At 36.6% G+C, this 13,509-nt stretch overlaps 1 protein-coding gene across 1 annotated transcript; it reads left to right on the forward strand.

The window, feature by feature from the left end:
* Positions 1–9,818: 9,818 nt before the first annotated feature.
* LOC121266597 (putative methyltransferase DDB_G0268948) lies at positions 9,819–11,268 on the forward strand. The gene is made up of 2 exons (XM_041170469.1): positions 9,819–10,085; positions 10,360–11,268. The coding sequence occupies exons 1-2, from the start codon at positions 9,936–9,938 to the stop codon at positions 11,002–11,004; spliced, it is 795 nt and encodes a 264-aa protein (XP_041026403.1). The 5' UTR covers positions 9,819–9,935; the 3' UTR covers positions 11,005–11,268.
* The last annotated feature ends 2,241 nt before the right edge of the window (positions 11,269–13,509 follow it).

Here is a 13,509-nt window from a genome sequence, read left to right on the forward strand (position 1 = left end):
ATATCTGTCTGACCAATTTAAAAGGCTCTATGATGAAAAAGGAATCAAAAGATAGTTGACGATGCCAAGTACGCTGCAGCAAAATGGCATGGCAGAAATGAGAAATCGAACACTGCTTGAGATGGTTAGGTCGATGATGGTGCAAGCAAACCTACCAATTTCTTTTTAGGGGGATGCATTTTTTACTGCTGTCTACATTCTTAACCGAGTGCCATCCAAATCAGTAACTTTCACCCAATATGAACTATAGACCGGCGAGAAACCTAAGTTGAGTAACTTGCGGCCAATGGGTTCAACGGGTTTTGTTCACGATCTTTCTCAAAAGAATGAGAAGTTAGGCCCTAGAGGGAATAAGTGTATCTTTATAAGGTACTCAGAACACTCTAAAGTGTATGTGTTAATAGGTGAACAATCTGATGGAAGTGTGACTGAAATTGAGTCACGAGATATAGATTTCATTGAAGATGAGTTTCCAAGTAAATGTGAGTTTGATAGGAGTTTAGAATTTCATGAGATTGTGGAACAAGAGGAAAGTGCTTCAATGAATTTAGTTGAGAACGAGGAAGAAATTCTTCAAGCTCTTACAAACTATAAAAAAGATTTGAATATGAGTGGTAGCACACTACTTGTCAATCAATCACAACAACCTCAGCCACATAGAAGCACAAGTAAAAGTATTCCTCATCGTCGTTTTGAGATTGAATAGGAAACTTTTATGATAGCTCTGCATGATGATGACGAGCCTAGGACAATTCATGAGGCTCTCTCATCTTCTACTAAAGATGAATGGATGAAAGCTCTTAATGATGAGATTGAGTCTATGAAGACAAACCAGGTCTGGGATCTAGTTGATCTACTAACAGGGCGTAAGACTATTGGGAACAAATGAGTTCTTAAGGTCAAAGGCAAGTCGGATGGCTCAATAGATAAGTACAAAACTCGCTTAGTGGCAAAATGATATACTCAACACGAGGGTATAGACTATGAGGAAACATTTTCACCAGTGGTAAGGTTTGTCTCAATTCGCCTGATTCTAGCTATAGTAGCAAACATGGATTTGGAACTCTACCAGATGGATGTTAAGATAGCATTTCTCAATGGAGAACTAGATGATGAGATCTATATGGATTAACCAATGGGTTTTGTGGTCAAAGGTCAAGAGCGCAAAGTGTGCAAGCTCAAATGATCTATATATGGCCTAAAGCAATCATCTAGACAATGATACCTTAGATTCCATCGAGCCATTCTCTTGAATGGGTTTACGATGATCAAAGAGGATCATTATGTCTATGTCAAAAGGTCTAAGAAGAGTTTCATTATGTTGTCATTGTATGTTGACGACATACTACTAACTAGAAATGATAAAGGGTTTATAGTTGCCACAAAAGAGTGGTTATCCTTTAATTTTGAGATGAAAGATATGGGTGAGACAGAATACATTCTGGAAGTTAAAATCTACAGAGATCGCTCAAAGAGATTTTTGTGTTTGTCCCAATAGACTTACATAAAGAAAGTCTTCGAGCGCTTCCTAATGAATGGATGTAAACCCATTAACACTCCTATTGCAAATAGCGAGAACTTGTCTAAAGAGTTGTGTCCTAAGACTCAAAGAAAAAAGGAAAAGATGGCCCGTGTCCATTATGCTAATGCTGTGAGTAGTCTGATGTATGCAATGATGTGTACTCGGCTTGACATATGCTATGCAGTTGGCTTAGTAAGTAGATTCCAATCTAACCACGGACTGGCTCACTAGAAAGCGGTCAAAAGAATTATGCGATATCTCAAGGGAACTGCGGACTATGTGTTGTGATATCAAGGTTCAGATTTGCAGCTAAGAGGTTACAGTGATGCCGATTAGGGCAACGACCTAGATGAGAGCAAATCAACCACTGGGTATGTCTTTTTGCTCAACAAAGGCGCCATTACATGGAGCAACAAGAAACAATCCTGTATAGTTTAATCCACCATGGAGGCAAAATACATAGCTTGTTCTGCAACAGTTCAATAAGCTGTTTGGTTACGGAGGTTCCTCAGGCATTTAGACATTGGCACGGATACTTCAGATCCGGTGACGATATTCTGCGATAGCATGGCAGCTCTCGCATATGCTAAGGACTCAAAGTATCATGGAAGAACCAAACACATAGATATTAGATATCACTACATCAGAGACATGGTAGCGCAAAAGGAAGTGGTTCTGAAACGCCTTTCTACGAGTCGCATGGTTGCTGATCCCTTAACGAAACCTATAGTAAGAGATGTCTTCGAGGCTCATGTTAGGAATCTAGGATTGCGTAGACTGTAAATGTAATTTGTGTTTCAAATGACATTGAAATGTAACCTTTCTTTTGAGATATTAATACAATATGATTTAGTTCTTTATCGTATTGTTTTTTTCTAATACAAACAAGATATGTCAACAGGCTAAGATCGGCTCACTCACACGAGCGATCGCCTCTAGCACTTGAGTAACGAGTAGAGATGAGATATTGTGTCCCTAGGTACTTGCCCAAATGGATAAGTTGGTTGACACAAACATATGTCGCCCTAGTGGGAGCTAAGATGAGGTCCATTGAGAGGGCTATGCATCAGTTATCCACTATCCATGTAGCCTGCAGTTAGCTAGATACGAGATCCTCTTTGACACCTTGGAGGCATGCAAATAGAGGAATTCAGGTTAGATGCTTAAGGAGCGACTAGACTAAGATCTGTACGGTGTTGATATAGATATATGCTCTTTGAGAAAGAAAAATCGACTGTAACATGCGTTTCATACTACATGTACTTATATGACCATATGAATGAGTAAAATGTTCCCCTCTTTCTCACTGTGTGAGTCTCATTTTTTAAAAAAAATGTCATTTACTTTTGACTATGTCACGAGATGGAGGTTGTGATGTCTGCTACTTTGGCATATTGACATGACCATGATTGATACGGTCTAAAGAGACATTGTTGGGAAAACAGTTCGACCAAAATTAAGCCATACGTTACTTGACTTGTAATGGGCTTAATGCCATACGTTACATACTATTGCAGCTTGCAATGTCTGCAAAAGTAATTGCAGTGTAATGGCTGGCCTTGAAGGCCAGCTGCGTGTAGGAGGACTATATATAGTCATCCTCAATTGGTTTTTTGGAATGATTTGAATTACACAAAAACTCTCTCTCTTTTTATTCTCTCTTGATAAGATATTTAGGTTATGGATTTGTTAAGTGTTACTCTAGTTTTATACTACGTAGTACACTTCACCACTAAGAGGAAACGCTTAGAATTTGTCAATCTGGAGAAACTTGTGGAGCAATTTTATAAACTGAGCTTGAGGTATTTTTTTAGCTGTGCTTTCTAACATTTGCGCATATTGTTGTCGATCGATTATGAAAGTGGAAAACTCCATTGTACAAATATTTTTTGCGGCCAAGGTGTCTTTTCGGAGGAAAAGGTAAAAAGATACGATGCATGCTAACTGTTCTAATTAACTTAATTACACCAGAAATAATACTATATACTACACTTACATCTTAATATTTCTTGGTTTCATCTCACTTTATAAATATGACACTTTTTATTAATTTTGAATTATCTCTTAACTTATTGATAAAATAATTCAAGAGTTGTTGGAGAATGCAGCTAGTTTAGCATATAAAACAAGATTTAACTATACCCATTGAAAGAAAATTTGTTTCTTTTTCAATTATTGTTGTGAAGAATGTAAACCAATTTATGATCATGATTGACACGACACTTACACACAGTTTGAGGTACAAACTAGAAATGTGGGATAGGCCTTTTAATATGGCACACGTACACCGGATTCAACATTTTGGAGATTTTCCTTTTCCTTTACTTTGAATAGGCAGTCATGAAGAATGATAAGTTGAAATGAAATTGAGAGAGAACAACTTGTATTTTTTTTTATATTAAACTGTACATTAAAAGACCCTATTTATAGATGCATGAAATCTGAGGAAGAAGGAAATTACAATAAATCAAATATACTAATTGATTTATACAATAAACTGAATATGGTAGAAAATAAGTTATATTACCATACATATGCTAGAATATTATGAATATATTTTATCATAAGTATGGTACTATTCTAATTAACATCCCCCTCAAACTCAAGAGGATGTTGAAGACGTCATCTTGAGTTTGGAAATAAGATTATGTTGATAGCCAGGTGGATGAGACTTAGTGAAGATGTTAGCCAGTTGATCTTCTGATGAGACAGAATCTAAAAATAAGGTGCCTTACTAAAGATGATCATATCAGATGAAGTGTTAATCAATCTCGATATGCTTGGCTCACCAAATTCAGTTTTGTAATTTCTGAGAAATGTTTTCTACCCTAATGCACATGAACTACCTTGTTTGTCCACAAGACTGTTGCCAATACTATTTATGTCCTGCTATGTGTGGACGACATGATCATCACTGATGATGATATCACAAGCATACACAATCTTCAACATTTTCTTAGCCAAAACTTTGAGGTGAAGGACTTGGGTCAACTCAATTATTTTCTTGACCTTGAAGTTACTTATAGTTCATATGGTATTATCTCTCTCAAGCTAATTATTTTCTCTAATACCATGTGAAATAACCACTTGTCTCAAATGCTTAAATTGATGAAAAATTATAGATTTAATTATTTGTATTATATTCTTAACATTTTCCCTCACGTGTGGGCCCTACACCTCCTCAATGAATAGGCCTAACATGTGAAATATTTAATTATATGGGATAAAGTATAGAGTTAGAGTTCAAACTCAGAACCTCTAGCTGCTCTAATACCATGAAGAATGACAAGATGAAATGAAATTGAGAGAAAAGAATTTGTATTTCAATATATCAAAATGTACAATGAAATGCCGTATTTATAGATGAACGAGGCATGAGAAAGAAGGAAATTAAAATAAATATACTAATTGTTTTACACAATAAACTAAATATGGTAAAGAATAAATCATATTATTGTACATATGCTATAATATAATTCTATCATAAGTATGGTTAGTGGTGGAACCAAGAATTTGTTTCCGAGGGGTCCAAGCAAAGCTAAAAATATAGCAAGATTTCTTTTTATTCTATTTTATACAATTTTTCCTACTATATAGAAAAATTTGATGGTAAAATCTAAAATATAAATAAAATATGTTTAATATAACCTGTGTATTACAAAAAGTATATCATGTGCCAAGAACAATATATCATTGAAATAATATAAAGATACCCATACAAATATATCAAAAAAAAAAAAATACTGAGCGCCTAAAATTGTAAGTTAGATTCTTTTAAAGAAACAAAATCATCAAGTATTTAATCTAAATTCTTAGCGATTTCTCTTTCAATATAGACAACTAAATTATTTGCTAGAAACTCATCTTCAATTTATTGCGAAGTCTTGTTTTAACAATCTTTGTAGCTGAAATGCTTGTTCACTAGTCGTTGTAGATACTAGAAGAGTCAAAACATGACGAATCAATTTATCAATAAGATAGTATGTTTTTTATTTCTCTGTCTCTCCCAATCTTCGACATAAGTCTGCAATGGATGTCAAATTCTTAAATTTTGGACTAGCAAGCACATCAATTTCAAAATGCTTAAATTGAAATCTCAAACTAATTTTCACATTCTCAGAAAAATCAAGAAGATAATATTTCTCCACAAGACAACATGAGATATCATCAATATTAAATTATTTATAAGCATCATTTGGATCCAAAGCTAAGTGTCAAAAGTTCTATCACTCCACCAAATCTACTATCAATCTCTTGCAATTGAAGGTATATAATAGTATTTAATATGTCAAAATGATAATGATGCTCTATTGAAATGTGATCTCATTGGTGATGACCACAACCTTCTACATAACAAGTGCTCAAATCTGGAATGTCAATATCAAATTACTTGGAGAAAGAGATAGCATTCTCAAACAAATTTTCTCAACCTTCATCTTTCATCTTTTGAATTAGTGTTTTTGTGGTAGAAACCATATCATGGCAGTGAAAATGTCTTGAGACTTTTGCAGCAAAACTCGATAAAAAATACCAGTAATGCCCATGATTTTCATAATTAAATACAAAATAAATAGAAATTGGAATGATATAATCATTTTATAATCAGCATTTGCATTCCTGTGATGAGAGTAAGTTGATCCTTCTTTTATTATGTTTTCAAGTACCGAGCAAGCGGTTCCAAACATTCATAGTAGGCTGAAAATAGAATAAAAATGAAAATCCCAACGAGAATCACCAGCTCATTGGACAATGCCAATTTGGTTAACTCATTTTCCACTTTCAAGTTCATCAATAGCTAGCAAATATGCTTGTGTTTCTTGAGCAACTTGTAGTTCATCATGATGTTTACATGAAGCACCAACTACTTTGATAATAAAATTCAAATTTGAGAAAAACTAAAAAACTCATGAACTGGAACCACCTCTCTAGATGCAGCTATTAATGCAAACTATAATCGATGAGCAAAACAATGAACATATTATGCATATGGGCTATTTTTAAGAAATAATGCTTTAAATCATTTCTCTTTACCACGCATACTGCTTGCATGATCATATCCTTGTCAACGAATATTCTGAATATCATGACAATGATGAGAAAGAATTGTCAATATCTCATTCTTTAGATTCAATACCAATGTATCTTTAACATGTACATGATAAAAAAAAAAAATGTTCTTGTAGAAAACCATAATTATCAACAAATCTCAAAATTATAGCAATTTGCTCCCTCTTAGACTCATCTTGTGCCTAATCAACAATAATGCAAAATTTAGAATTCTCAATATATATATATATATATTCACAAATTTTATTTCACACAATCTTTGCAAGTACTTCCAAAATTTCTTTTTGAATTTTGGGTGAAATATACTTTGAAGATTCAGGAGCATTTTTCAAAATAAGTTTTACAACTTTATAATTATATGTAGCCAAGAGTTTAAGCATCTCAAGAAAATTACCTCAATTTTTTTTATCGGGGGTATGTCTCATCAGACACATCCTTGAAATGCAAGTCATCAACAATATCAATAGATGTTTTTACTCAATATGATTCAGAAATGCACAATTTTTTGCATCATTGATTTTTTTCCAACTTCTGAATCCCATAATAGTATATACATCTCATTTAGATGTCAAAATGTTTTCATTGTAAATAGATATATAACATGGTAAATAATATGCAAAATCATTTGATGGAGAATACTCAAGCCAAGATGCAGATTATATGAACCTAGAAGCTTGAAAGCGATGAGGATGCTTTTCTGAACTAGAAAATGTGTATTTCAAGAGTCATACTTGATAAGGACCCATTTTCAAATAAGTCATTTTTTCGTCACGTTGATTGATTGGATAGTCCCAAACAGGAGGACGTAATCCTAAATCCCATTATAGAGAAGATATATCAACATCTTTGGAATCAAGCATTGAAAATGTAAAATGAATCTCTTAGGACTCCACAATTGAAGAGTTAAGAGAATTTTCATCGGGTTCAACTTAGAGTTTTAAAAAAAATACCATGGAATGACAACTTCTTTTCTTTTGAAAAATGACTCGATAGTTGTTAATTTGGACATAATTCATAAATCTAAATTTGAAGTCAAATTATAACCACAAAATAAATAATCATTCAATAGATTTAATCATAGTTGGAAGGGATATTCTTCTCTCCCCCCCCTTCCCCCCTCCGACCCACTAGGTTGGGCCTGGGCCAGATACTAAGGCCTTTTTCAAACTGGACTCCCCCCCCCCCCCCCCACCCCACCCCGACCCAAGAATCATCAAAAGGGTTTGGCCCATAAACTATCTTAGCAAAAAGGGAATACTTTGCGTGAGAAATAAGTGGAATGGGAAAGACAGGACATGTCGACTCTGACACTTGCCTGTGATGACCAGCATTAAAGGATCTACGCTAGCAAGCAAATGGAAACCACAGGCAACCCTCAATTCTCTAACAATGGGAACAAGGAGTGACTGCGCCAATCACCAAACGTCGAGACACTACCCGAGAAGGCACACCGCATTAATAATGCCACCTCAGATGCCACACCCATTAAAGGCAGTGATTGAGGCAATTGTGGACATGACACAGACCCCTGACATAAGAAACAAGAATGTCCCCGAAACCTCATATAAAAGCCATGATCCAGATACAAATGAATCTATTTGAACTCTACGATTCTTCAGTAATTCTCTCAGAAGAACTATTAACCTTGGTATCGAAGGTTTCCCGGATCACCACTGAGCACATCTTTGTCTTTATGATCGCATGTAGAAACATCCCGAACTTGGTCGTAGGAACTCAGCCTAGGCGTACCGAAATACGTCCTTAATAATAGCCAAACCAAGTACTAGAGGTAGCACGACAAGATATATTTGAACTTAATATCATAAATAAATTTATGAAGTTTTCTAGTTACGTAACTATTACAAAAATACAAGGGATAAATATTTTTTTATAAATAAAATAATGTATATTTTCTTGTTAAAAAAAAGTTGATAAGATTGATGTTATGAACCTGATGCGGTGCCGTTTTGATTTGGAAGTATATTTTCTATTCGTCTTTAGCGTTAGATAAAATGTGTCATCATCGTATAGGTTATTTTATTTTATCTTTTTTGTTTCATGTAGATTGGGCTAAATATAAATCACCAAATGTCCAACAAATTTGGTAATTTATATTTAAAGTAATTTGAAAAGTTAATATTAATATATTTAATGTTATTTAAAATTTTAAAGATTAGGCTATATTTGGATATTTAGATAAGTTAAGTTGAGTTATGAATAGTAATATTTTATAGATTCTATTGATATGTACTTACTTTTTTTAATTGAGATTAGTTTAACTTTTTAGATTAAAATATATGAAGTAAGTTGAGATGAATTTAATTTTTATAAAAAATTGAAAAGATAATGAGTCATATCAATAATTGGTTTCAGACGAATGAATCTCACACCATAAACGTCCACTTCTTCATCATATATCTCTTTATCATGATATTTAATCTATTATCAATTTATCATTAATAATTTAATAATTAGTAAAAACATGTTCAAATTACTCAACAAATTAGTTGCGTACGTGAGTGAGTTTACACTTGACAAATCGAAGTGAATGTCTTCCAAGTTGCAAGTCCAAATCATGGAGTCCTCGATCGGTCTCAGCCCCACTCATCGTTCAGAGCTCAGAGCCAACCAAAAAGAAGCAGAAGAAAAGCCGCTTACTGCCATCTGACATGCATGCTGCATCTTCTGTTTCCACACGCCAAGTTATACCCCTTCAGCGGTCCAACTTCTACGTGTGAGGCCTCTTTCTTTATCAGCCATATAGGCGTCTGCGTATTCTGCAGCAATTATCGAGGACAGACTACGAACAGAGAAATTGGATCCTCAATATTGAAATCCGAAAACAGGTCCTCACTCCCCGGTAGATTGGATTTTTGCTACTAGTGATCTCGGAGATGGAATAATATCTAAAATTTATATTCAACTTTTTTTCTAATCTTTCATTAAAGTTCAAGTAGCGGACTGTACAAATTTCGTGTAGTCTTTAAGAAAAAAAAAAAAAAAAAAAAAAAAAAAATATATATATATATATATATATATATATAGAACATGATTTATATAAAAAAAAAATTAATTTTTTCATCATAATTTTATTTTTTTCAGAAGGATTACGGATACTTTATATATTTGTGCACAAAGACGTAAATAGCATTTAGTTTAATGAGCCTCGGCTTGTGAAATTTTTGGTCAATAATGTCTGCATTATTGCCGTAAACGAAACTACCACGATGCTTCCCCACCCCAGATAGCCTTGCTCCCCATATATATATATATATATATAAAGATAGCTAAGGTTGAATATATCTGACCTGAAAGCTTGGAGAAACATAATAACACGGACACACAGATGGCAGAGTTGTTCATTAAACAGGCGGCAGAGTATGCGGAGGGTCGGCCTAGCTACCCTTCAGAATTGTTTGAATTCATTGCTTCCAAGGCACCGTGTCAAGACCAGGCATGGGACGTGGGCACTGGGAGCGGCCAGGCTGCTCGACACGTAAGTTTGCAGCCTTTTCCCTTTCCTCCCTCTAGAAGTTGCAACATCTTGTTGCCCTGAGAATGTTGTGATGATCCTACAAAGGATCATGTCAGAATAAAAATTAGATTATTATTTCGAATTAAGTTTTCCGAGTAACTGATTAGCAAATGTAAAAATAGTCATTTGAGAGAGAGGCAGAAACTAGCAATTACAAGAGACATTGAATTCCATTTTAATAATTTGCATTTTGGAGACTTTTGATCTCATGCAACCACATCTCTTTGTTTTCCAGCTAGCTGGGATCTTCAAGAATGTCATAGCCACAGACACAAGCCCAAAACAGTTGGCATTCGGACCAAGGCTACCCAATATAAGGTACCAACAGACCCCTCAAACCATGTCTGCAGCCGAGCTTGAACGCGATATTGCATCTCAATCAAGCATCGATGTTGTGACTATTGCACAGGCCATCCACTGGTTTGATCTCCCCATTTTCTACCAACAAGTGAAATGGGTACTCAAAAATCCTCATGGTGTCGTAGCTGCATGGTGCTACACCACTCCAGAAGTCAATGACTCCGTTGATGCAGTCTTCCAACCATTTTATACCATCGCTGCAGGCCCTTATTGGGAGCCACCACGTAGATTGGTGGATGAGAAGTACAAGACCATTGATTTTCCATTCGAGCCTGTGGATGGAGCTGATGACACAGGGCCATTTGATCAGTTTGTAATCGAGAGATTGATGGATTTAGATAACTATTTTACATACTTAAGATCGTGGTCTGCGTATCAAACAGCGAGGGAGAAGGGTGTGGAGCTTTTGAGCGATGATGTGATTGAGGAGTTTACCCGTGCTTGGACTGAAGATGGACAAGACCAGAAGGTTGTGAAGTTTCCAATTTATCTGAGGATTGGAAGAGTGGGGAATATGTAAAAATCAAATGGCTAAACCATTTTGTTTCAGAGGAATTATGAATCCGTTTCCCATGTCATTAAGTGTGGCGGCTTTCAGCCACTACAGAGGGCTCACCATAGTTCATCTGTTGGACTGCTTCAAAACTCGCATTTATAGCGAGTCCTAATTTCTTGATTTGTTGCTCAATAAAATATGAGATCGAATTAACTTATTTGCACCATTCTCAATTGTTTTTCTTTTCATGCAACATCATTACTTTAAGAGTACTGTAAAACAGAGAAGGCAAAGTAGAAAACGCAAATTTCAAGATTCGTAACTCTCTTGATTTCTTGATTTATGTATACTTGTAAAACATAAATAAAATGAGATGAGATGTATTTTCAAATAAGTTGATATTGATGTCGTGTTTTGCGGGCCTGGACAACTTCACACCCCTGGTATACGAGCGATCATTTGCACAGTAACTAGGGGGAGGACTTCGGGATCCGTTGATCCTTTGATGTTTAAGTCAATATGGTAAAGAAGATAATAAACAGTAATCGAAAATGATAATGTAAGGTGATGGTGATAGATTGACTGATTACCTTGTCTGATGTGAGTTGGGCCTTATTTATAGTTACCGATCAGGCCCCCACCATGGTGGGGTGTTGCATAGTAGAGGATAATACGCTTGTGTTGTTGATTTACCAAGCAGCTCCTATGTCGTCACCTTGCCGAGCTGCGAAGGTCTTAGGCTTGCTATATATTGCTCGGGTCTTGGGTCGCATCGAATGCGGCACACCTTCTACTTTGGGCTACATTGAATGTGGCATGGTTTCTGCTCTGGGCCGCATTGAATGTGGCATGTTTCTGCTCTGGGCCGCATTAAATGCGGTATGCTTTCTGTCCCGGGTCCCTTCCATCTGGTGATATACGTCGTGTCCCTTTCTTCTGAAGCTTTGTCTATATCTTCTGTCCCGTTAGTATGGCCCGACCCGGGTTTCCTACCCGAGCCTTGATCTAAGTATTACCTGTTTGGCCCAAACCAGGTGATATGGCTAGGCCCTACCTCTTGCCCAATCTAATCCAACCCAAACCATATACCTCTGTTGCGACTGGGCCCATTATTTAGCCCAGCATAAGGAATTTTCTCCTTTCACAGAATCTCACGAATTTTTAGCACACTTGTTGGCTGGAAATTCCAAGACTTTTCTTCTTCCTTTTTTTTTTTTTTTTTTTTTTTTTTAAACTCCAGTCTAGAAACGTAGAAGGCGAATGGGCACTTGTCTATTTACTATTGATGCGAACCAACATCGCTAATGCTGCCTCATTAATTAATGCTACTTTATGGCGCGCCAACATCGCCCAGGATTGGTTCTTTCCACATACACGTGCGGCAGTCAAACGTCACGCCGTATTCCTACAGCCGAGGCATCTTTTCGAATCCTATGTCACTGTTTCAGATGCACAGCTATTCCGTCCCTATTTATTTCTACCTCATTCCTTCTTCTCCTTCTTTCCTTTCATCTTCATCTAGCTCTTCTCCTTCGCACCTTTCTAATCCTCAGAGTTTTCCTAATTTTTTCGTCTACTTTTACTGTGACTAAGCGAAGTGCTAACGAAGCCCGTTTCAACTATTATGCTGGGCAACGGTGGACGTCAGCCATGATTAAGAACGAACTTCGTTCATTTTGCAGAGAGTTCCCCATTCCTAATGCGACTACTCTGGAAATTCCCTCACCTCGTGTCACAATGGTGGACGAGCAGGGCCTGTAGACACTAATGGCCCTCTATCCCCATATGTTTTCTATTGGGCTGCGTTTGCCATTCTGCCGTCCAGTGCTCGACATCCTGGACTTTCTGAAACTTGCTCCGACGCAACTCAACCATAACACCTGGCGTTTGGTTCTGGCTAGTTGTGTGGCCTTTCAGATCTTTTTGAGTAGTTTAGAGGATTACCCAGACTTAACTGCTTGGGAGTTTATGACTGTGTACTGAATCAATCGACTTGACGGGAACTATTGTAGCTTCCAGTCCTATTCTTTCGAAAGGTGCTTCAGTAATTTGGAGAGGCATTATTCTTCAATAAAGGAATGGCACTGGTGATTCTTTTTTTGAGGGGCACCGGCTGGGAATGCCCTGAGGGGGAGATCGAATAAGGAGAGTTCCTAATTCGATCTGTTTGGGGTAAGGTTCCGACCACTAAATCCCTTACTATTACGTTATCAGAGAGGGAGGAATTTAGAGTTGCATTTGTCGTATCTTGGGTCATGGTGCACCCCGACCTGGTCGAAACTGATGCGTTGCTGAATGACGATTACATTCGTCGCTATCTCGTTGTCCTGCACCGCAATCACGTGTTAGGTCTGGACTTCTTATTGGGTCCATTCTCTCTAACCAGAAAGGAACGTCGTGCATCTTCCCCTCCCAAAGGTAACCACACCAAGTAGTCCCGCACAGAGGAAGGGACACCTGTTCCCACTCAGTCAATCCCTACCAAAGAGATTCTGGGCACTTTTCCGCATCCCGCCAAGCCAGAAGCTC

Source organism: Juglans microcarpa x Juglans regia, chromosome 5D (genome assembly GCF_004785595.1).
Source record: "Juglans microcarpa x Juglans regia isolate MS1-56 chromosome 5D, Jm3101_v1.0, whole genome shotgun sequence".
In the NCBI taxonomy this organism is placed as follows: Eukaryota; Viridiplantae; Streptophyta; class Magnoliopsida; order Fagales; family Juglandaceae; genus Juglans; species Juglans microcarpa x Juglans regia.

Coding starts and splice junctions, on each gene's coding strand:
- LOC121266597 (XM_041170469.1), top strand. CDS start 9,936: ATGGCAGAGTTGTTCATTAAACAGGCGGCAGAGTATGCGGAGGGTCGG. Junction 10,086..10,359: donor GCGGCCAGGCTGCTCGACAC/GTAAGTTTGCAG, acceptor TTTGTTTTCCAG/CTAGCTGGGATCTTCAAGAA.